At 38.1% G+C, this 26,026-nt stretch overlaps 1 protein-coding gene across 1 annotated transcript in view; it reads right to left on the bottom strand.

Annotated features, from left to right (window-relative positions):
* Positions 1 to 26,026, bottom strand: part of MYO3B (myosin IIIB) — a 133,931-nt gene that overhangs the window by 17,918 nt on the left and 89,987 nt on the right. Inside the window, exons 8-11 of the mRNA XM_070754928.1 lie at positions 24,866 to 25,021; positions 12,046 to 12,142; positions 7,576 to 7,692; positions 4,841 to 4,945 (exon numbers count right to left, since the gene is read on the bottom strand). Of these exons, the coding sequence (XP_070611029.1) occupies positions 4,841 to 4,945; positions 7,576 to 7,692; positions 12,046 to 12,142; positions 24,866 to 25,021 (475 nt within the window). The remainder of the gene's footprint in view (positions 1 to 4,840; positions 4,946 to 7,575; positions 7,693 to 12,045; positions 12,143 to 24,865; positions 25,022 to 26,026) is intronic.

The following is a 26,026-nucleotide window of genomic DNA, read 5'->3' as shown; positions in this document are numbered from 1 at the left end:
AAATAACCAAGTGGAATCTGAATTTTATAAAATTTGGGGGGGGGGAGTGTATAAATGGTGGAATTCAAAAAAATAAAAAACAAAGATTATTGAAGATAATAAAATAAAGTATGGAACAGCAAATATATAATGTTGAATATAACACATTTGATGAATAACTTCATTGTTATTAATTGAGTTTAATTATTCTAACTACAATTGTATAATTAATAGAAAATATTTGAAATTGCATATTTCTTACATTAGTATTGAATACAAATAGATACTTTATTGATAAGTTAACTTTTCTGTATTGATCTAAATAGAATTAGTTTCTTCATTTTTGTATTAAGAAGACTTCTATAATAAGAGGAGCAATGGTAGCTCCTATATATGTTAAATGTTGTTTGTTTTGTCTGTCTTATATTTTAAAAACTCAATAATAATTATTCCAAAAAAAGAAGAAAGTATTACATAATAATAATAATAATAATAATAATAATAATAATAATTTATTGGATTTGTATGCCGCCCCTTTCTGTAGACTCGGGGCGGCTATACAGCATATGTGTGAATGTATGTGTTTGAATTGGATCTAGCCTGCTGATAATGGGGAACAAAGAAATAATTTCTGCCAAATTCTTTCAGTGAGAAATGATTTCTGTCCTTTCTACAAATACACCCACAGGATATATTTATATATGAGTGACATTAGACTCTGATTAAGTCACTGGGGAACACTTTGTAACCCAATTTCTGTTGAGTTTGATTTTGAGTTTTTTTATAGTTAATTAGGCATGCTGGTTTCAACACTGTAGTTTGTTTTCTTCTACCACGTCAAGTGGTTGGCCTTATACATATAATATAATTAATTAGGCAACATGTGCATCAAATTGCATTTTTTACATAGTCATCTTGCTAACTTCCCAGAAAATCTTGGTGCAGTCAGTGATGAGCAGGGTGTGTGATTCCACCAAGATTTGAAGGTCATGGAGACACGGTATCAAGGTAGATGGGATGTACATATGATGGCTGACTATTGTTGGAGCATTAAAGGAGAAAGTCAACAAATTAAGAACTCCAGAAAAAGCTATAAGCAATTTTTTTTACCTTAATATATATAATTACCATTCAATGAAAAACACAATTTAACACAATTTAACTTGCAGTAACTATTATAGCCTTTGTATGAATAAAATTTTTCTTTGTAAACAGTATATTTGGTAAGTTTTTACTTTCCTTTCCTTTATATGCACAATTTGTATGACTTTTGAGGGTATCATGAAGCCTAAAAAGTTGATGTGATAGACAAAAACTGTGGTTATTTTTGCATCCAGAGGCCAAACTTTAGTTGAAAACAGGTCACAGAATTAAGACAACAAAATTGCTGTTTCCCAGTGTAATGAATGTAAAGTAGCAAACAATAAAATCAACTATTTTGCCATTAAAGTTTAGAAGGTGTTTTGTTTTGGGTTTGGAGTTGGGGATAGGTTGGGTTGGGTTTTGTTGTGTTGTGTTGTAATGTCCACTGAAGCCTTCAGTGTCTGAATCTGGCTGCTCCTGATGAAAAAAATGGCATGCAGAATTGGGGAGGTGAATCAAACAAACTTAATAATCTAGGATTGTTTCAAACAATGTTAACTGGGTGATACTTTCATAACAGTCACTGTGCCCACAAAACTGGCAATATTAGGACAGTTTTTGTTTACATGGGCTACTCCCTAGAATTACATAGGGTTTCCTCTATGCTGGCCAGTTTGTATCCACACTCAGCCAGGTTGTAGGGAAAATGCAAGGGCCAAATCAGACCTTGCATCATGTAAATGGCCACCAGTGTGAAAATAGTAGCCACGTTCTTGGCTGGACTCTCTCTATGTGACATATCAAATTTGCAACAAGGTGACACTTAACCATATAATGTTAAGACACTAGTACAGAGCAATGATTTAAAAACATGAAGAACGTAGCATCACAAGATTCAATAATTTACGCTGCTTTTTAATACTGGAATATATTAATTTTTTTAAAAAATATACTTTACAGCTATTTACTTTTTTTAAAAAACTTAATGACCCACTGAAAAACTGGTGAAGAGTGAAACATATATCAGTCGACAAGTTCTACAAGGTATTATGGCAGAGGCAGGAAGCCAAATGGATGATTAATGTTTTTGGCAGCAGCTGCCTATTTAGTTGAACTCTACCTTGGTTCTTGAAGCATCCTAGAAGAACAACTAGTCAGAGTATATATTGGTTGTTCTACTTTTAATGATTAAAAAAAGGAGAGAAAAAGTTCCTTCTAACAGTAACCAATCATAATGTATTTGGAGATTCCTGCACATCACTTCCTTTTCTTTTTACTCCAAAGGTTGATATGCCTGTTTTTATTTTCTAGAGCAGGAATGTCCAACATTGGCAACTTTAAGACTTCAACTCCCCAAAATTAAAAAGAGAATGTAAATATTCCCTTTTTCACTTTAGGTAATCACACGCAAAGTATTCAGTGGCAATTTATTTATTTATTTATTTATTTTTTCGATTTTTATGCCGCCCTTCTCCTTAGACTCAGGGTGGCTTACAACATGTTAGCAATAGCACTTTTTAACAGAGCCAGCATATTGCCCCCACAATCCAGATCCTCATTTTACCCACCTCGGAAGGATGGAAGGCTGAGTCAACCTTGAGCCGGTGTTGATATTTTAACCGCTGACCTACAGATCTACAGTCAGCTTCAGTGGGCTGCAATACAGCACTCTACCTGCTGCACCACCCCGGCTCTATATGGTGTTCAAAACACAGATCTGCCATTTCATATACTGCAAACATATGTGAAAATCATTTTCCCATAGAAAAATTACAGACAGTATGCTTTATAAGATTTTGGCTTATGATGACATAACAAATACTACTACAGAAACAACTCTGATGTAAAGAACTAACAAGTTGCACATAAAAACAACTATAAATATTGGAGAGAATAAAAGATAAAAGGCAACACAAGTAAACAAATTAAAATTCAAACTTTAATTTAAGTATTAGGCTAACTTTCCCTAGTGTTCTAGAGAATAGACTAGCTTTAAAACAAATGTTTACCATGGTATAAATGTATTAGTTGGAAATACTTTATCCTGCAAAATCTAGTTTATATCCAAGGTTGGAGGAAACTCTTAGTTCTTTCTTTCTAAAACCATATTGCTGCTGCCTTTCTCTCTCTCCTCCTCCTTCCTTCAATATCCAATTACTTTAGCCCTGTCTCTATCCTGGCTTCTTATCTTGAGGCACCTTCCACTTTCGTCAATGTCCTTCTAAAATAGAGTGCTGAGAACTGGACATATTTCTTCAGATAAGGTCTGGCTAGTATAGAAATTACATTCCATGACCCAGAAGTTATCCTCCTTCTGTTAAGGCAGCCTCCGAGTGCATTAGCTTTTCAATCTTCATCAAGCCACTGATTCATCTTCTGCTTGTGATTACTAAAGTTATGTAGATTATTCTCACATATATCACTATCACAAGATATCTCTTCCATCTACAAAAGGTTCCTTTATTTTTTTTAATGTAAAACCTGCATTCTATGATGTCATCTGTGAAACTCTTAGAAGCCCTCTTTCAGACTCCTCTAATTGAGCGTATAAAAAGTACTGAACTGTCTCTATGGTTTAGGACAGATACTGGTCCTCCCAGGAATTAGCTCCGTATTGATGCAAAGATGTGAATGAGAATAGGTGTATTGTTGTGATGGAATGTAGAAGGCTGGATTTGCAGGAGGGAGGGAGTGCTGATGCCACACCTAAACATCTCTAAAATCCTGATGCCCCCCCCCCACTTCCTTGACATATAATTCTTTCTATTCAAAAAGTGAACTCATGTTTAGCACAGATATCTGCACATGTTTAGCACAGGTATCTGCAGGGTAGGCGGAAAGGATGAAAACAGCCTTGTGCCATAGCAAGACAAGTTTCACTCCTTTGAAAATCATGGCACTTGCTTCAGGAAGGGACAACAACACTTTCGTTATTTGACAAAAGATACCAGATCTTTCAGATGCTTCTGATGCTCAGTTCATAGGCCCCAGTTAATGACTATAATTAGGACCAGGTACTTTGTCACTGAGCAAGATGGTCATCATGAAGCAAATAAATAAATAAATCACATGACTTATCTGCTAGTTTACAAATAGAAGTTCTGAAAATTCCAGTTGTAAGCAAATCATGCAGAGTTATTAAGCATGCTGACACATGACTACAATTTGAGACTTCTTCCTGGCTCCCCCCATTGACTTTGCTTGTCAGAAGCCTACAAATGGCGATTGTGTGAGTGTGGTTATAACTGTTATAAATGTGCACTGGTTGCAAGGCATCCAAATTGCAATCATAACCATAGGGATTCTGAATGAAGCACAATTCAAGGACTGTCCAGAAGTCTCCTTATTCTGCACCGTCATAACTTTGAACAGTTGCTGAATAAATGGTGGCTAATACTGCCTGTATTTTTATATTTGTGGATAGTTTTGATACAGATTTAATTATAATGGGCCCAATTAATCAATGAAATGTAAACTAATCATGACCATAATTGCCTTTGATTTCAGTGGCTCAGTTCTAGATAGGATTAACATTAAAACCAATCTATTATATTTTTAAATATACTTTATTAAGAATCTCACATACTAATTTCTATTACTAGCTATATTTACAATATAGTTATGACCTTCATGATTCAAAAACTCATTAAATTCTATACTGCACCTTTCACAAAGTTTAATTAATTCCAAGGTTTTTTTTAAAAAAATGCAGCATTTTCTTATCTCATGCATATAATTGTATAAGTATTTTTTAAAAAAACAACAGCTGTTTTCCTACCTGGTCTTTATTAAAAGTAATCATGCCTTGGTAAGCAGCATCTGCAGTTGCAAATATGTGGGGTGGGTTGGAGGAACGCTTCACACCATGATAAAGCTTGGAAAACTAAATACGAAATCACACTTGTGAAAACACTGTATGTGAACCAGGCAACTAGAAAATACATATCAAAATGCAAAGAGGCAGAGCCACCAAAGCCTGCATATGATTTCTCTCTATCCATAGTAAGATGTCTTAGATCAAATTATTTGCCAATGCAGATAAATAACTATTCCAAATGGCAATATCTTTTCAAAAAAAAAAACCACGCACACACACACACACACACACACACACACACACCAGAAAGGTTTCTATTTCATCTTTTAACCAGGATATTATTATTATTATTATTATTATTATTATTATTATTATTACTACTACTATTGATGTTGTTATTGTTTTGTTGTTGTTGTTGTTGTTGTTGTTGTTATTATTATTATTATTATTATTATTATGTCAGAACAACACAGCAAACGAGATCACTATGCTGAATTTCGTATTTCATCACCAGTCGGGCGCTTCCCAAGCACCTAGGACTGCGTGATGTAGCGGCGAATTATGTTTGCAGATCCCAGTAAAGCGGCCTTTTGCAATTGACAGATGGAGATTTTGTCAATTCCAATGGTTTTCAAATGTCCGCTGAGATCCTTTGGCACTGCGCCCAGAGTGCCAAGTACCACTGGGACCACTTTCACTGGCTTATGCCAGAGTCGTTGCAGCTCGATTTTTAGATCTTCGTATTTCACTAATTTCTCTAGCTGCTTCTCCTCAATTCTGCTGTATCCTGGGATTGCAATTATTATTATTATTATTATTATTATTATTATTATTATTATTATTTATTAGATTTGTATGTTGCCCCTTTCCGGAGACTCGGAGCGTCTCACAACAACAAAACACAATACAAATCCAATAGTTAAAAAAGCAATTTAAAACCCTTAATATAAAAACAATCATACATCCCAGACAAAAACCATACATGAAACGGGAACGGCGCAGGAGATATCAAAGACTGAACTCACATCCTTCTTGTGCCCTTATATTTTGCCCCAACTTCCCTTCTATATAATTTTAAAAAACAAAAACAATAGTGAATGGCTAAGAGAAAGCAGATACCATAGTATCTTCTCAGTCTGGCAGGATAGGTGCATTCTGGACTCCTTCAATTAAACACTGTCATCTGTTGGGACCTTGAAAATGCCCTTTCTATCACTTGCCTTCTGGAATGAGGTTACCCATAAGATTCAAATAGTCCCCATTCTACTGGTGTTCCAAAGACCTTGAAGATGTGCCCCTTGACCCAGGCCTTTGGTGAGGCTGAATTATGCTCCTTTTCTTCTTTCCCTGGTTCCTATCCTGGTTTATTTTCTCTGCCACTTTTGCTCCTTTGGTGTTGTTTTGTTTCACATTCTTTGTTTTAACACTTTCTGTTCAGGAAAACCTTCAGTATGTTCAGTGCATCTTCTGCGGTGCCCTTCAGATACTCTTCCAATGAGGTTTTAAATTAAATAGACCTTTATTACAGTCAAAGACCATCAATATAATAATACTAAAATGTCTAGAGTCTAAGAATCTGAAACAGTTCTTGGATGTTCTGTTTTTTTTAAAAAAAATATTATTATATTGATGGTCTTTGACTGCAATAAAGGTCTGTTTAATATACACTTCCAATGGCCTATCTTCTTCTTCTTCAACGGCATTGTTTGTTTGTTTGTTTGTTTGTTTGTTTGTTTGTTTATTAGATTTATATGTCGCCCCTCTCCAGGGACTCGGGGCGGCTTACAGCATATCAAAAAAACAGTATACAATATAAATACCTAAAAATCCAATTAATTAACTAATTATTTAAAAAAAATCTTGATACCATTAAAAATCACTCATTCCCATTCAAACAACAGGTATACAACATACTCATCAGCCAGGAGTTTAGGTCTAGTGCAGTGATGGCGAACCTTTTTTTTCCCTTGGGAGCCAAAAGAGTGTGTGCATGCACTATCGTATATGCACATGTGCCCACACCCATAATTCAATACCTGGGGAGGGTAAAAATAGCTTCCCCCACCTCCCGGAGGCTCTCTGGAGGCCAGAAATGGCCTGTTTCCTAACTTCTGGTGGCCCAGTAGGCTCATGTTTCACCCTCCCCAGGCGCCAAAGGCGTCCCTGGAGCTGGGGGAGAGTAAAAACACGCTCCGGAGGCTCTCTGGAAGCCAAAAACACCTCCCAGAGCGTCTGTGCAAGCCAAAAATCAGCTGGCCAGCACACACATGCACTTTGGGGCTGAGCTAGGGCAATGGCTCGTGTGCCAGCAGATATGGCTCTACATGTCACCTATGGCACCCATGCCATAGGTTCACTATCACTGGTCTAGTGGCCTCAAGCCTGGCGGCATAGATGAGTCTTCAGACTCTTACAGAAGGCAAGGAGGGTGGGGGCAGTATAAATCTCTAGGGGAAGCTGATTCCAGAGACCGGAGCCCTCATAGAGAAAGCTCTTCCCTTAGGCCCTGTCAAGCGACATTATTTATGGCCGGGGAAATATTGGCGCAATTTGTTACCCTAACTTAGTATTCTTTATTCAAAAATACATTATTAAGAAGCACCCTCCATCAATTGCTTTGTTAGTAAAGGAAAACAATATGATCACCTGATACAGTATAAATAGTTCGAAAAGAAGGATTCCAGCTTCTTCCTTACCTGTGGAGAATATATACAGAGATTTTGGAAGGGATTTAATGCTATTAAAATATCTCCAACATAAGTATAAATTTGTAAATCTCCATATCGCTTCTGCAGTTGATAAATAATTGTATCCTGAAAAGATCACAAGTTTCACAGTTAAACAATACTTCTTGGAAATAAGCAATAATCTTCAGTATTATTTGTCCCTTCTGTCAAATATTAATTTCACTAAATCAAACCATTGCTTACACAGTCTTGTATCTTCCTCAAATATAAATTTATAGCCACGCCAAGTAGAAAGCAATATGTCTGTCTAGTAAATTTTGGTTATGTAGGTCAGAGAAATGAATTGTAGATGTCATTGTTCAAATGTATGTTTGGAATATACTCAACAAAAATAATTCTAGTTTGTTTTAATTCTGCCCATGAAGCTAACTTGCTCGTTTCAAAAACAGATTATTTAAATTTATTTATTTATTTATTTATTACCATTGTAACATTTTATTACAATTCAACTTTAATGAAGACAATCAGTTTTACATGCCAGCCACTGCTGGAATGTATTTCTATTTACTATGGTGTATTTTGACAAAATCTAAGCATTACTTTTCTCAACTAAAATTATAAAAAACAACAATGAATTGAGTTATCAATATATTGTTTTTCCATCCCTATGCCTATTTATTCATTTTTATTAGAAACAGGTAGTTTTTTATTTATGACCACAATTGAGCCTTGGAGAGAGAGGAAGATTTAAGCATTGCTCTCTTTCTTTTTGGTTCACAAGTCAGTTTTTAAGAACCAAGTTACTAATGATGGCTAGTAGGGGCGATGTGGTTTAAACAGCTGTATATTCAAGGAGTATGGAAAACTTTCCTTTCTACCCATAATTGCTAAACTGTTTTTCACTGCACTGTCAGTAGTGGTCCAAAGATATATGTAGTTCCCCACAGACTGGGGGGAAATGACTGAGATATAGACATGATCTATGTGTAGAAGGCACTCCATTTTTGCTTTTTTTTGCTTATTCGCGCTGCAAATTCTTCCAATTTGTTCCCTAGCAAGCTTTCATATTATCTGGGAATTCTAGAAGTTGTAATCTCAATAATATCAATAGGATGCCATGTTAGAGAAGATTGGTCTATAAATGAAAGAAAACCATGACTATCTCTGATTTGACTCATTCCTAGTATCGGCTTGCTGCTGCATCAGAATGCTATGCGCGGCAAGTTTCTGGGGTACAGATTATGCCTGTGCATATTCCAAAGATCATATAATAGTTATGGGAAACTTTTATATAAAGCTCACATATACAGAATCATGCTCCCAAAGAATGGGAATGGCATGGCCATTCCACAATGGAGGAGCTGAATCTCTCTTGCTCTTTTTTGCCAGTATAAAGAGCAGGCTTCAAGTCTGCCATTCACCATTTCTCATCCTCTCATGCCATACATGTTCAGAAATGCGTAATACGGATTTTGTCTCAGACATGAACTTTGGCATATAAGCAGCTCTCAAGTTTGTTTCAAGAGAAACTGTAGTCCAGTGTCAAACTCAAGGCCTGTGGGCCACATTCGGCCCATGGGGGCTTATATCCGGCCCATGAGGCTGCCCTAGAGACAGCGAGGGACCAGCCTGCAGTTCCTCTGCCAACAAAAACAGAGCATGGGAGGGCCACGCATGGCCCATGCTGAAGAAGGCTACTGTGGTCGAAAATGGAGCCCAGGAGGGACACGCACAGCCCTCCCAAGCTCAGTTTTCACTGCCAGAGGGCTGCAGGAGGCCATCACAGCCAAAAATGAAGCCAAGGAGGGACATGCAGGGCTCTTTCTAGCTCTGTTTTTGCTGGAAGAGGGCTGCAGGAGGCCCCCCCAGCCCTGCCTAGGCCACCACAGGTGCCTCTGACACAAGGTCTCCCCCACGGTCAAACACAAGCCTGATGTGCTCCTCAATGAAATCAAGTTTGATACCTGTTGTGATTCAGCCTGAGGCTCCTCAGGGACCGGCTGCGTCTCTGCTGGATCCAGGCCCGGAGGAGGAGGACAGTGAACAGGAGGGGGAGGACCAGGCAGACAGGGGAGAGGAAAGTCAGGAAGAAGATGAGGGGGAGCAGCCTGAGAGCCCTGGGGGGGGGGGCTCTCCCCAGCCAGTAGCCTGGACTCATTGGATGAGGAAGCAGAGGCTATAATTGACATGAGACAACGACGTGCAGCTCAGAGACGGGACCAATTAGAAAGGTATTGGCATCACTGAATTGGCAACAGCTGGGTTTGGGTGTGGTTCTCCTCAGCAGGGTTTAAAAGGCAGGTTAGCCCTTTAAGCCATGTGGAGCGTTATCAACTGGAAGTTCTGTGACCCTGCTTTGCTTCTCGGCGTCTCTGATCTTGGCTTGTGGCCTAGAAGACTGGAAGACTTGGGGGAGGTGTATGTTTGTTATCTCCAGCATTGTTTTTGACAGCAAGAATCCTGTTTTACTTCATGGCCTTCGTGAAACATCTTTGAAGTTTCAGCGTGTTCCTGTTTGTAAGGACATTTTCTGTTACCTGTGTTTGCTTTGAATTCTATAAACTGCCTTTGATTTTTACCAGTGTGTCTGGCTTCTCTTTTTGGGTTGGTGTTTGCTTCTGGAGGGACCCAGACAGAACAATACCCCTCCTTTAAACAGTTCTCTGGAGGAAGGGAGATCATCAAGAAGCAGTATGCTAAGGCCAAGAGAAGGAGAAGACAGTTATCATGCTCCTTCAGCCTTAGCCTGGAGTTTTGAACTTCCTAAAATGAAAAGTAAGTTCATTAAAAAGAGGGGGCATCTGAGGTTAGGTTTCTGAGACTTACATAGCAGAGCCAGCTCTAGACATTTTGCCCGCCTAGGCAAACTCCTATTTTAGTGCCCCCTATTTTGGCTCATCTTTCAATTTTTTTTTCTAGGAATTTTGTTTTGTTTTGTTTTTTCTTTTCATTTTTTGAGTGTAACATTTCAGATTTTCAGCCTTTTTTCTGACACGTTCACCCTTTTTATCCCACGAGTTATTTTAATTGCATTAGCACCCAGTGTTTTCATACAGCAATAATTCTTTGAAATTATATTTAACCCTCCAGCAAGCATACAGACTCATGGAATGCGCTGTTGGTTATTTTGGCTTTTTTACTTGTTTTTCAGAAGTCTTTTCAATTCTGGTACTCTTAAAATACGGCCCTGATGGATAAAAATGGTTAATTATATAGTCCATTCAATTCATCTTTATAGATGCTGCATTTTAATCTCCTTGACTGTATTTAATGGTATTTTCTGTCAGCTAAAATCAAAAGTTCAGGGAATCTCTATTACTAAACTCTAAAAATATCAATTTCCCTTCCTCCTTCCTCTCTTACGATAATGTTCAATCTTTTTTTTTCTTTTAGTTTAATGTACTCTGGCTTGTTTTAAGAAACCCACTACTGATTTGAATAGCCTTCTAAATCTAAATTATAAACAAATAAAAATTGTAGCATGCCAAATATATATTTATTGTTATATATTTATTGTTATATTGGAATTTTTTTGTGTTTGATTCCTTTGCAGATATTAGTTCCTGGGTCAAAACATTACTGCATCTTTTACTGATTAACCACATTTCAATATTTAGATCCAAATGTTTTATCCATCTGTTTAATTACGTTTAATTTTGCCTATCATCTATGAGAGTTTGGCTTATCATCAAGGGGAAAAGGGTAATGCCTCTAGGCACACACCTTAACACTATACAATTGCAAATTGGCAGTACTGTATAGGAATACTGTACTGTAATAATTGTCAGAAATTCTCTCTTTCTTACATATAATGGTTAAGGAGAAAATGTCTGGTGAGAGGCATTCCCAGAACAGGGGTCTCCAACCTTAGCAACTATAAGAATTGTGGACTTCAATTCCCAGAATTCTGGAAGTCCACAATTCTTAAAAGTTGCCAAGGTTGGAGATCCCTGCCCCAGAACATAGGTATAAGCAGCAAGAACAACAAAGCTGCTATTCCAAGGGACAGCAGATCAAAATACAAAAAAGACTTTTGGAAAATGATATTTGAGTTCCCCATCCTTCTCACAATACAGGTTTAGCTGTATCACTACACATGTATTGATATTTTCAAATGGAAAATGAAGGGGTTTAACCATAGGTGCTATACTTACAATTGTGTGTATATGTGTGTTTTGACATACACTATTTAACTTTGATGCTTAGATGTGATCTCCCCATTTTAGCAAACTGAAATAATATTGTCATCTATATTGTCCTGTATAAAAAAAAGCAACTGAATGTTTGGAATATAAATGAATATATGATTGGAGATTAGAATAATATGTTACAGAATAGGTTTTTAAAATTTTTGTCAGAACTTTGAATGATCAACTTGACGACAGGATATATTAACCACAAGAGTAACTTGAAGGCAATTACAATTAGTAAGATCATTATTTGTACAGAGAAAGAATCCGTCATCTCATCATACCTTACCTCATCCAAAATTTCAAGGTTTACCAGGTCATCATCTGGAGAATATTTGTCAGAAGCATCAACATGATGTAGTCTGCGGATATGCATTTGTTCATGCCTGTAAAATGGTTGGAGTACCTGTGTGAAAAATATTATTCCTAAAAACGACATATGAAAAAAAAACCTATAATAATTCCATTTGCAGCTTTCCATTTTCTGGGAAATATTTAATGAGTTCGTGTCCTCTGGAATATTTTCAGAACTTCACAATACCATAGTTTTACACACACAGGAGGAGGGAGAGAGAGGGGAGGGGGGGAGAGAGAGAACAAGTTTTACAGTACTCGAGTCCTCGGAGAGGGGCGGCATACAAATCCAATTAAATAAATAAATAAATACCACGTGGAAGTCACACTACAATTTGCACAATCTTTTAAAGACACGTATTCCATTGAACCTTTTTAGCAATTCACCAGGTTACTCATCAATTTTCAATCAAATGAATAATATATGGATATATTGTGTCCTTCCTGATTAAAGCAAATAAAATGTGTACTTGGAAGTACTTGCCAACGATCTTCACATACACAGAACAATATGATAACATTTCTCTGTATACAGTACTTGATTGTTCATTGCAGATGAAAGCTCCTCTTTTAAATGTTATACACTTAAAAAGATGCTCCAAAGTAATGCTAGCATATCTGAAAGATGCCTATGTTTGATCACTGACATATTAGATTATTATATACGCAGGGAGCTTATTTTACATAGAAAATGCTGCAATGTTTGATTCACACCAGTGATCGCCAGTGGTATAACCTAGAATATCATCAGCTCAGGCTACAACCACAACTCAGGCTATTCACCATCAAATGTAACACTTTTTTTAGTTAGCAAATTCAGAGCAATTCATTTCAAATATTAAAACATTACCAATCTCCAGCTAAACTCGTCGCTGGTTTACTTCCTCTTGCGACGTGTGGCTGAGCTTTGCGCAAGCACAATGCCGAAAAGCTTTTAAAAATCCCCCCCAAATGTTGTGATTCAGCCTGAGGCTGCTCAGGGACCGGCTGCGTCTCTGCTGGATCCAGGCCCGGAGGAGGAGGACAGTGAACAGGAGGGGGAGGATCAGGCAGACGGGGGAGAGGAAAGTCAGGAAGAGGATGAGGGGGAGCAGCCTGAGAGCCCCGGGGGGGGCTCTCCCCAGCCAGTAGCCTGGCCTCATTGGATGAGGAAGCACAGGCTATAATTGACATGAGGCAGCGACGTGCAGCTCAGAGACAGGACCAATTAGAAAGGTATTGGCATCACTGAATTGGCAACAGCTGGGTTTGGGTGTGGTTCTCCTCAGCAGGGTTTAAAAGGCAGGTTAGCCCTTTAAGCCATGTGGAGCGTTATCAACTGGAAGTTCTGTGACCCTGCTTTGCTTCTCGGCGTCTCTGATCTTGGCTTGTGGCCTAGAAGACTGGAAGACTTGGGGGAGGCATATGTTTGTTATCTCCAGCGTTGTTTTTGACAGCAAGAATCCTGTTTTACTTCATGGCCTTCGTGAAACATCTTTGAAGTTTCAGCGTGTTCCTGTTTGTAAGGACATTTTCTGTTACCTGTGTTTGCTTTGAATTCTATAAACTGCATTTGATTTTTACCAGTGTGTCTGGCTTCTCTTTTGGGTTGGTGTTTGCCTCTGGAGGGACCCAGACAGAACACCAAAGAGCCAAAAAGAAATTGGCAGCACATGCACATTGCAATAAACCTTGCTTCTGCTCATTCGCAGAAGAAAAAAAAAAGAAAAAAATTATCCCCCCCAAAAATCCCAAAAAAAGATGGTGACATCCATGGACGAGCACTCAGACACAAAGGCTTACATTTCTCTTTGTCCCAATATGTGTAGTTTAATTACATAAAATGTAAGACCTTTTCCTTACTTTTAATTTTAATGCTAATTCTATTGTTATCTATTTCCTACTTATTATCTTACTACTTATCTTAATCTAGAATCTTTGTAAAAGCGTGTGCAGAACGATCCTTGAGTTATCAAAGACATGCACAGAGGAAACGTAGGATATCCAGAAGATATGAGTAATTATTCAGTCATGCAAGACAGATACATTAAAGTTCAATTAGTGTTTACTTTTAGAAATAGCACTGTCAAGTTAAACAGTCCAGTCATTCACATTCAAATCAGTCAATATCTCTCAATACAATAATGATATTACACGTCTGTTTTTCTGTTACATATTAGACATGCAAATACACCAAACTATCATCGAACTCACAGAGCTTACTACATCAGTCACAGTGAATCATCAGAAACAGCAGAGAGAGTATCATGCTTTCAGTCTTCCTCTTATGGCAATTTGCAACATTACCTCTTAAAGTAGTCATTAATCTAAAGATTTACTATTCTGAAAATTATCAGAGCTGCCAAGACAATGTAACATTGTTTGGTTCCATGCCACAAATCTAATTGGATAAAATGCTATGCCTGGAGTCATGAAAATCTGGTTAGAAAACACAGGTTCAATGCCAGCAAGTATGATATGGGTTCCAAACATAGCTATCAGCAGTGGTACATGCACAGTCACACAGAGAGAGAGAGAGAGAGTCTCTCTCTCTCTCTCTCTCTCTCTCTCTCTGTCTCATACACACACACACACATACACACACACACTGAGGGAGAGAGTCCTTTGCTCCTGATTGAGGAACAGATGACAAGAAGTGACAGTGACTTAAGTAATTAAAACTACTTAACATTTGCCCAAGTAACATCACTATTGAGAGATTTACACTGATAAATTGGCCTTTAAGTGCAATTCAAGCTCCTGATTATCCCCTTATAATCCATGCATGGCTCAGGGACTAAATATTTGTAAGGTTGTGTTTTCCCAATGATTTTTTCTTGTACAATGCAATCTGTAGGGGTACATCCTTTGAGTCCCAACCTGGAAGAACTGTTGTCACCAGGGTTATGAGAGGGTGCTTTTTCAGTGACTACTCCTTGTCTTCAAAAGAACACTCCACTCAAGATCAAATCAGACCAATCCTGCTGGCCCTGGGCGAGACTTTGGAACCACTGACAGATGGATCTCATCCTTACATTTGGTTATTGGTGTTATTGTGGTTGTTCTCCCTCAGTGTGAAGACACAAAGGAAGGTTTTATAGTTATTGATTGTTGGGTTCTCCTTGCAATGGTATTATGTCATTGGTTTTATTTTATTCTTTATATTCTTTGCAAGCTGCTTGCAGACTATTTTGGGATAGAGTGGTATATAAATTTCAAAAATAAGCTGAATTTATTTGAATCAAGCTGATTTTTTTTGTCCTACATTTTTACGCTAGTACTCAATTTTTCTGCATTGATAGGAACCATTAATAGGAGATATAGTAGGGGCGGGTTGCTGACCGGACGGGGGGGGAACGCAGTGGGGTAGTGAAAATGGAGCTCTACCCCAGAGCACCCAATTTTCACTGAAAGATGTTGAAAGAAAATGCAGGACGTCCTGCATAAGCCACACCCACAGTGTGGTAGTAAAAATTTTGGTAGCCCTTCACTGAGATAGAGTCTAGGCTAACTTAGATGAAAGAGAAGCTACTTCAGCAACTGAATTGGGCCTACCTTCTCATACAAATCTTCTTTACTTTCTACCATATGTCCTGTTTCCAAAACATTTGAACAGAGTGATCTAAGCTCCTTACAATATCACACTTGTAAAGCTGGACTGATCTGCAACAAATACGTAAACTGTACACTTGCCAAAGTATTTTTTTGTTATCTCAGAAATGGCTGACTTGTTAGAACAGGAGTGTCAAACTCACATCGTCACGGTGGCGTCATGTGATGAATTGGAACTTTCCCCCCTTCACTTAACGGGGCATGGGCGTGGACAGTGCGTGAAACATTTGGCCTGCAGGTCGGGATTTTGACATCCCTGGGTTAGAAGGTAATGAAAACACCAAGACATTTGAAGAGGAAATAGAAAATATTATCAACAATAATAATAATAATAATAATAATAATAATAATAATAATAATAATAATAATAATTTATTAGATTTCTATGCCGCCCCTCTCCGAAGACTCGGGGCGGCTCACAACAATGATAAAAACAATATTATAGTGGCACAAATCTAATATGAAAAGAAATAAGTAAAACCCTATCATATTAAAACCAAACAACACATACATACCAAACATAAATTATAAGGAGCCTGGGGGAAAGATGTCTCAAATCCCCCATGCCTGGCGGTATAGGTGGGTCTTGAGTAGTTTACGAAAGACAAGGAGGGTGGGAGCAGTTCTAATCTCCGGGGGGAGTTGATTCCAGAGGGCCGGGGCCGCCACAGAGAAGGCTCTTCCCCTGGGGCCCGCCAGACGACATTGTTTAGTCGATGGGACCGGGAGAAGGCCAACTCTGTGGGACCTTATCGGTTGCTGGGATTCGTGCGGTTGCAGGCGGTTCCGGAGGTACTCTGGTCCAATGCCATGTAGAGCTTTAAAGGTCATAACCAACATTTTGAATTGTGACCGGAAATTGATCGGCAGCCAGTGCAGGCCACGAAGTGTTGTAGACAATAGCAATAGCCCTTAATCTTGTATACTGCTTCATAGAGTTTTACAGCTCTCTCTAAGTTGTTTACAAAGTCAGCCTCTTGCCCCCAACAATCTTGGCCCTCATTTTACCAACCTCGGAAGGATGGAAAGCTGAGTCAATCTTGAGCCGGTCAGGGTATTAAACCAATATCCTTAGTATCCTGCCACTTAATAGCTGAAAACAGAAACATTTTTTTCTCTTCTAGAAGCATTGGAATAGAGTCTACATTGAGACTGACTTGGCAGGTGCCCTTGAAATTTTTAACTTAATGCATGGATGGTTTACAATCATTGTGTTCGGATTGAGGGCACCTTATATTCACAGCTAATTGCTGACTTGGCTTTCAATTGAACTCCTTTTCTGAATAAACAAACAAAATCTCATACTGTGTTTTCCCCCTTGGGCAGTGGAAAACATCTACTTTACTTCTAAAGATTTTCAGAAACAAAACCTGTGAGTCAGACATCAGTAAAGCAGAGGGATCTGATATTTATTTATTTATTTTTAAATTGCGTTATAGAGCAGGTTTCTATATTAATCCATCCTGTAATAAGTCCTTTAATTTTTCATACATTCTGAAGTATTGCATATCTTTCACAAAACAAATATAATCCTGCCAATTTTATTAAAATAATAATCACCCCCTTGGTTTCTGAACAAATGAACTTTGCCAGAGAACTCCGGTAGGACTACTGACTAAACCCTGCCAAATAATTTTCAAGTAAGAAATTATTCTCATATTTAAAATTTAAAACGTTTAAATAGGAAAACTACCATGGCTTTACTCAGAATAGCAATAGTAAGAAGGAATACAGCTTTAAAAAAATGTCCCCCTGTTGGTCTTCTTAAATATTTTGTGGCACTGTACCCTACCCTTCTGTTGATATGGATCAAAGAATAAAACACCGGGCTGTTGTAAGCCACTTCATATAACTGAATGCTAAAATAATTTATCAATATTGGTCCTCTGCCTGGGGGTGACCATGTGGTCCCCAGACAACTTGAGTGGGCCAACCAGATGGCAATAAGAAACAAGGTAAACAGAGCCTCCAGGGTCTTTCCAAGCCCCACACCATCAGTGCCCATAGAAGCTGTTTGTATTTTGTTCTGCGTGGCCAAATGACGTAACTTCTTCCCTCTGTGTGACTAATTAGAGCATGCATAAGAATGAAATATATACAATGCCTTGTCCATGCGTATTTGCATGTGTGACAGTACAATCAAGATAGGGTCATGCATGTTGCTCTTGCATATGCATGTATTATGCGATGGTCTAATAAGAATGAGGGCATATATAGTCTTGGTGTGTGCATGTTGTGTATGTATGTCAGAATCTAATCTCCGTCCATTCTTTTCTTAGAAACATAGAAACATAGAAGTCTGATGGCAGAAAAAGACCTCCTGGTCCATCTAGTCTGCCCTTATACTATTTTCTGTATTTTATCTTAGGATGGATATATGTTTATCCCAGGCATGTTTAAATTCAGTTACTGTGGATTTATCTACCACGTCTGCTGGAAGTTTGTTCCAAGGATCTACTACTCTTTCAGTAAAATAATATTTTCTCATGTTGCTTTTGATCTTTCCCCAACTAACTTCAGATTGTGTCCCCTTGTTCTTGTGTTCACTTTCCTATTAAAAACACTTCCTTCCTGGACCTTATTTAACCCTTTAATATATTTAAATGTTTCGATCATGTCCCCCCTTTACCTTCTGTCCTCCAGACTATACAGATTGAGTTCATTAAGTCTTTCCTGATATGTTTTATGCTTAAGACCTTCCACCATTCTTGTAGCCCATCTTTGGACCTGTTCAATTTTGTCAATATCTTTTTGTAGGTGAGGTCTCCAGAACTGAACACAGTATTCCAAATGTGGTCTCACCAGCATTCTATATAGCGGGATCATAATCTCCCTCTTCCTGCTTGTTATACCTCTAGCTATGCAGCCAAGCATCCTACTTGCTTTCCCTACCGCCTGACTGCACTGTTCACCCATTTTGAGACTGTCAGAAATCACTACCCCTAAATCCTTTTCTTCTGAAGCATTTGCTAACACAGAACTGCCAATACAATACTCAGATTGAGGATTCCTTTTCCCCAAGTGCATTATTTTACATTTGGAAACATTAAACTGCAGTTTCCATTGCTTTGACCATTTATCTAGTAAAGCTAAATCATTTACCATATTACAGACGCCTCCAGAAATATCAACCCTATTGCACACTTTAGAGTCATCAGCAAATAGGCAAACCTTCCCTACCAAACCTTCCCCTATGTCACTCACAAACATATTAAAGAGAATAGGACCCAGAACAGACCCTTGTGGCACACCGCTTGTAACCTGACTCTGCTCAGAATACTCGCCGTTAACAATAACTCTCTGATGTCTACGCTTCAGCCAGCTGCAAATCCATTGAACTATCCAGGGATTAAGTCCAATCTTCACTAATTTATCTATCAGCTCTTTATGTGGAACCGTATCAAAGGCTTTGCTGAAGTCCAAGTAGGCAATATCCACGGCACCACCTTCATCCAACACCTTTGTGACATAGTCAAAGAAATCAATGAGATTAGTCTGACATGATTTGCCTTCAGTAAAGCCATGCTGATTTGGGTCCAATAAGTTATTGTTTTTTAGGTGCTGATTTATCCTCTTTTCGAGTAGGGTCTCCATCATTTTAACTACCACTGATGTCAAGCTAACTGGCCTGTAGTTACCAGCTTCTTCTCTACTGCCCTTCTTGTGGATAGGCACAACACTGGCCATTCTCCAATCCTCAGGAACTTCTCCTGTTAACAAGGATTGGTTAAACAAATCAGTCAGGGGGGTAGCAATGACAGATCTGAGTTCTTTAAGAACTCTGGGGTGGATGCCATCTGGACCCATTTTCTTCTTCTTCTTCTTCTTCTTCTTCTTCTTCTTCTTCTTCTTCTTCTTCTTCTTCTTCTTCTGCTTCTGCTTCTGCTTCTGCTTCTTCTGCTTCTACATAAAGAACAGGGATGTTCATAGGCTGGTTTTTCATCTGCTGTTGAACTCCATCAGCATGGCCATTACTTGCTGTTTCAGTACCTGGAAATCTACACTTGGTTTACAAGGGGGCTTCTGGTTTGGCATATATTAGTTCAACAAACAACAGAACCATTTGCTACTTATATTAAATACAGTGGAACTCACTAATGTTACTAATGGTACATATCAGGGGTGGGCAGCAGGACGGGGTGGATCACAGTTTCACCGGCAGAAATGAAGCTGCATGAATAGCTCCAACTGACCAGCGGCAGTAACTTCCTGGATTATTGGTCGCAGCTCGGCTCTCCTTTTTTTCCCTGCTGCTGCTGATGTGCACTCCTCGCTTTTTTCCTCTTTCCTCCTTCCTGGCCTCAGATGAACTTCCCTCTCTCCTGCCCGGCTCCCCTCCAGCCTCACGCAGTCACCTCCCAAGGCCAGGAGAGCCACACTGTGCTGAAGCAGTCTGGGCTGCGGTCTTTTTCCCCTCACGAAGCCCTCACTCTGCCCACAGCTGAGATGAAAATGCATCGTGCGGCAATAACAGTTCACTTGAACGATGATGATCATTCAAGTCACTCCCACCTGGTCACATGGCTGGCAAGCCACTCCTACCCAGTCACATGACCATCAAACCACACCCACAAAATAAGCCACACCCATAGTGTGGCAGTAAAAATGTTGGCTGCCCATTACTGGTACATATCTGTGTGGTTGGTATAGAGCTTTAAGGGAGAGATAAATTCTGTGTTGTAGTGGAAGGGATCACAAATGTAATAAAACTAAAACAAAATCAAAAGTGGAATCATTGGAAGGCATAACAAAGACACTCATTATTTAGGGGACAATTGTTCTTGTTCTGGCTTGTCTTCCCAATCAATTGTTCCTTTCAAGTGACCATATTTTATTGGTTCCTTATTACATTAAAGGTATTGTCTTGTCACAGTTTTTCCATCTAGCATCCTTTCCTTTTGTCTCTGAAGATTAACAGAACAGCTTTCCAACAGGAATAGAAATAACTGATCCACATTCCTCTTTTTGTCACGGGTAGAACATAAAAAGAAATAATAACAATTCTTGAAACCATGGGAAGAATTGGGCTTGTGACCTCTATTACAGCAAAAGTGCTGCATTTTCAGTATGATCATTCGGCCTGATCAACCACAATGGCAAGAATCCTAGTCCTTGGAATACTTTCTTCAAGCATCATCATCACAACACTGGCAACAACCTCAATTGCTATATCTCACATGCCAAGAGATTGACTGATTGATTGATTGTTTGATTGATTGATTGTTTGATTGATTGATTGATATGCCACCTCTCTCCGAGGACTCAGGGCAGCTTACAACATATAACAACAATGCAACATCACAATCTAATTAATTTAAAACAGTTAATTTAAAAACCTAATAGTATTAAAATTCAGTCAATGCCATTCGCACAACAAACATCTCCGGAGAGGGGCGGCATACAAAACTAATAAATGATAATAATAATAATAACATACACTACATTCGTTTGACCAGGGGGATAGGATCTAATGGCCCCAAGCCTAGTGGCATAAATGAATCTTGAGACTCCTGCAGAAGGCAAGGAGGGTGGAGGCGGTGTGGATCTCTGGGGGGAGCTGATTCCAGAGGGCCGGAGCCCCCACAGAAAAGGCTCTTCTCCTAGGCCCCACCAAATGACATTGTCTAGTTGACGAGACCTGGAGAAGGCCGACTCTGTGGGACCTCACCAGCCGCTAGGACTCATTATATTATTTCCTTTCTATTCTTTTTCTGGAGAGCCAATTTAGTGAAGGTGCTGGCCTAGAAATCAAAACACCATGAGTTCTAGGCATGAAAGCTGGCTGGGTAACCTCGGACCAATCACACAGCCGAGCCTACCTCACAGGGTTGTTGTTGTGGGGAAAATAGGAAGATGAAAAAAGTATTAGGTATTTTTGCTCACTTGACTTATATATAAAAAAGCAGGATAAAGATATAATAATAATAATAATAATAATAATAATAATAATAATAATGATTAATTTAATCATTATAAATTACAATGTAGTTACTCTTGAAAATGGTAGCTTTCTTGCTCACCATTAAGTGTTCCAGCATGCTATTTTTGCCCTGAAATTTGATCAGATAATCTCTGGAAGAAAATACACCCTCGGTTCTATATGTCCAACCCTTTGTGTTCTAGCAACTATTCTGGGCTTATTACAGATAGTCCTCGACTTATAACCACAATTGAGCCCAAATTTTCTGTTGTTTAGTGAGAATTTGTTGAGCGAGTTTTGACTCATTTTATGACTTTTCTTGTCATATTTGTGAAGTGAATAGCTGCAGCTGTTAAGTCAGCAACAAGGTTGTTAAGTGAATCTGGCTTCCCCATTGACTTTGCTTCTCAGAAGGTTGCAAAAAAGTGATCCCATGATCCCAGGGCATTGCAACGGTCATACATATGAACCAGTTGCCCAGCATCTGAATGTTGATCACATGATTGTGAGGATGCTGCAGAGGTTGTAACTGTGAAAAATTGTCATGTCACTTTTTTACTTTATGTCTAACTTTATTTTATGTTTTATGAAATGTATACACCCCCCAACTCCTGACAGACTCTGAGCAGCGTACAATATAAAAAGATATACAACAATTAAAATCCCCATACAAAAAGCAATCATCCCTTCTAGTCCGGAGCAGAGTGCTGTAGTTCAGTGTCTCCAGGCCTGCCAGCAAAGCCATGTTTTTAAGGCTTTCTGGAAGGCCAGGAGGGTGGGGGCGGTGCGGATCTTCATGGGTAGTTGAGTGCCGGGGCCACCACAGAGAAGTCCGTCCCCCGTGGTCCTGCCAGTCAGCACTGTTTGCCCGACAGGACCCGGAGAAGGCCAACTTTGTGGGCTCTGATCAGTCTCTGTGAAGTGTGAGGCAGAAGACGTTGTAACTTTCAACTGTCAGTAAATGAACTGTTCTAAGTCAAGCACTACTTGTACAGAGGGTTCCTGCAAATTATATCCGTATAGGAGAAATTCCAAACAGACATTTTGCTTTCAAAGTCGAATTGAAATGGTCACAAAATGCTTTCTTTACAGACATCCTGTTAGTGGCAGGCTGGTTTTCTAAAGAGCTGTCTAATAAGAAACAACCTATTTATTTTTTCTATTTATTTATTTTGTCCAATACACAATGAGAGTATTAGTGGGTATATATCTATATATATACACATAGTAAAATACATGATGAAGGTTATAGAGGAGATACTCATAGTAAAATATATCTAAGAAAGAATAGAAGAGAAGATATAGGAATAGAACATATCAATGAAAGAATAGAAGAAGAGATATAGGAATGGAAGAAAGGTATAGGAGATATAGGAGAGCAATAGGACAGGGGACGGAAGGCACTCTAGTGCACTCTTGTACTCGCCTTTATTTGGCACCCTCCCCACTTCCCCACATAGTTGTGCTTGTCAAAATCCTCATCCAGATTCAGAGTGACACCCTTGCACTGTAACCTAAAATGATAGAATTTCATTCTATATCATGAATAGAGTTAGGCCAACTTATATAAACTGGGTTTATTCCACTTTATATTGAATATCCAAAGATATTTCTTACGGCTACCAAATTCTCGTACTATTAGAATTGTAACAAAACAAAACAAAAAATACCCAACCCCATAGAAATAGTAACTACTAGAAGGAGTAAAATGTGTACATAGCACCTTTATAGCAAAACAAAACAACAACATGAACAACGAGAAAAGATGAATTTAGGCCCTTATTTTAGAAAAAGAATCTACAGGACGGTTTCTCCTGATCAGCCTCACCTTGTAAATTATATTTATAACTACACATTTGCATTTCTGCATTAAGGCTTTTGGTTTTGAAAGAGCAAAGTGATCGTGCCTGAATATTCACGCACATTTGTATCACTTATGAGTCATGGCATTTAATTTTCTTCATCAGCATTAGTGGATATTTATTTACAATAATGCTTTACAGTTTATCTAGCACTAGATAAATTTCATATTGCAAAATCTCTGCTGAGCAGAAACAGTGTGTGCTCATTTGCATTTAGATTTACTTCGAAAGCAGTGAAATTCTGCCACCCTATGGACGGCCACAAAATCAAGGAATGTCTCCTATGCTGGCTTTCAAATTATATTGGAAAAGATGTCATTCTTAACATATATAGAATATAAGGCTTTGTAGAAATGCAGTTGGCGAGACTGAGACAGGTTTTCAAAAAAGTTAATTTCAGCTTTCCAAACAATGACTGAACAAACCAATTACTGTTTTTACATTTCTCATATGCCATCACCAATACTTTTTATTATTCGCACGATAAAGGTCATAAAGCAAGAACATGAATCCAGTTTACATTTCATTTACTGATTAATGAACACTTGAGTGCAGGTGTAAGAGCAACAATTATGTGAAGCTGCCATTATTGTCGAATGCATTTAAAGGAGACAAATCAGAAAAGTATAAATGTTCTGTTTGTATGAGCTGTACCAACTACTACAAAGAATTTATTCAATCATAAGAAAAAGACTATTCTACATATAGGCATAGGTGTCTGTTCTTAATTACGTTGCCCCCAAAATAAAGCAATACTCCCAATGACATTATAAAACAAAGGCAAGTATGTAAAAGCAGGTCACAACTAACATTGTATTCCTTGCCCCAACCCTGCCTCCATTCCTAGGGATGCCTAAGATAAGGACATCATCATCATCATCATCATCATTATTATTACTTAATAACCGAGTTATCTGCAATGGACTTCAGAAGGGGAGGGCCATCGCCGAGTTTATTGAGATGCTTTTCACCATGTCAGTTGAGTCAGGATAAGCCTCGTTTTATAGTGCAGAGGACAATGCAATGTCATTCATACAAGCTTTGCATACAGATCATTCAGAGAAGTCAAGTGGGACAAAAACTCAATCACATTACAGTAAGAGCCCCTTGAATTCTACCAGAGGAAATACACTGCTCAAAAAAATAAAGCGAACACTTAAACAACACAATATAACTCCAAGTAAATCAAACTTCTATGAAAATCAAACTGTCTACTTAGGAAGCAACATTGACTGACAATCAATTTCACATGCTGTTGTGCACATTCAACTTTGTACAAAACTAAGTATTCAATGAGAATATTTCATTTATTCAGATCTAGGATGTGTTCTTGGAGTGTTCCCTTTATTTTTTTGAGCAGTAAATGAGGAATTAGATAGTACCTTGTCTTGGCCACAGCGCCTAATTGTTGTTGTGCCTGAATCAGGTTGCTCAACTGCTTTTGGAGTGCCATATCTTTACCATGGGCCTGTCGTATGAAGGGATGTTCTAAAAGATGAGTGACTGATGGGCGCTTTTCAAAATCCTTAATTAGACACCTGAAAAATACAATAATCAGATTATTCAAATAGATATACAATTTGGTACAAATTTTCACCAATTGCCTAGCTATATACTAAATTCTGGGTCTTGGGCAATTTTTGGATGTGGCTTCAGCTATATATTGGATTGCCTTGTATGCAAGAATAAATTTGACGCATTAGTTTTTCCCATAATAACATATTTCAACACTAAAGGTAAAAGTGCAAATCTCATTAATTGACTTTAATGGACAGCACATTTATTTTCCCTACAATAATAATTGTTGTGAGCCGCCACAAGTCTTTCGGAGAGGGGTGGCATACAAATCTAATAAATTATTATTATTATTATTATTATTATTATTATTATTATTATTAAGATTATTCTAAATGTGCAAATCCTCATATTTATTTATTTATTTTTTAAAATTATATAGCCCCCATCTCTTACCAAACTCTGTAACTTCTTCACACTTAGAAATGTAATTAAACCAAATTTATCAATGAAAAAAGTAATAACTTACCTAGACATAGTTAGCCAATAAAAATAATCCATTTCAAAAATTCAACAAATGATCAGCATTACAGTAATTGCAAACGTGGAGTATTCTACTTTTACAGATCATCTAAACAATATATTTTATTAATGACAAAAGGCAAAAGATACTCACGTCACCAAATTCAGCTTCTATCATTAATAAAGAATATAAATATACAATTCCTACAATAATCCCATCAGTAATATCTTTCAGTCTGAGGAATTTCCATATTTTTGATTTCCTTTAAAAAATCAATTTCAGGACTCTTCTGTATATTTCAAGAGCAAACCGCCTGGGAAATGTTGCCTTTTACAAATGCTCATGAGATACTGCTCCTCTTGGACCTGGAGCCTCCTGATATAAAAACTAAACCAATAAAACCTACTATCTAAAATCTAGCTGCCTCCGCAGAGATTTAAATACCATTCACAGCCTCCAATAAAAATAAATCCATCATTTGTTTTTTTTTATGGTTCTAGTTCCT

This window comes from Erythrolamprus reginae, chromosome 1 (genome assembly GCF_031021105.1).
Source record: "Erythrolamprus reginae isolate rEryReg1 chromosome 1, rEryReg1.hap1, whole genome shotgun sequence".
Taxonomy (NCBI): Eukaryota; Metazoa; Chordata; class Lepidosauria; order Squamata; family Dipsadidae; genus Erythrolamprus; species Erythrolamprus reginae.
Note: the sequence above shows the minus strand (reverse complement) of the source record. Positions and strands in the feature narration are given on the sequence as shown.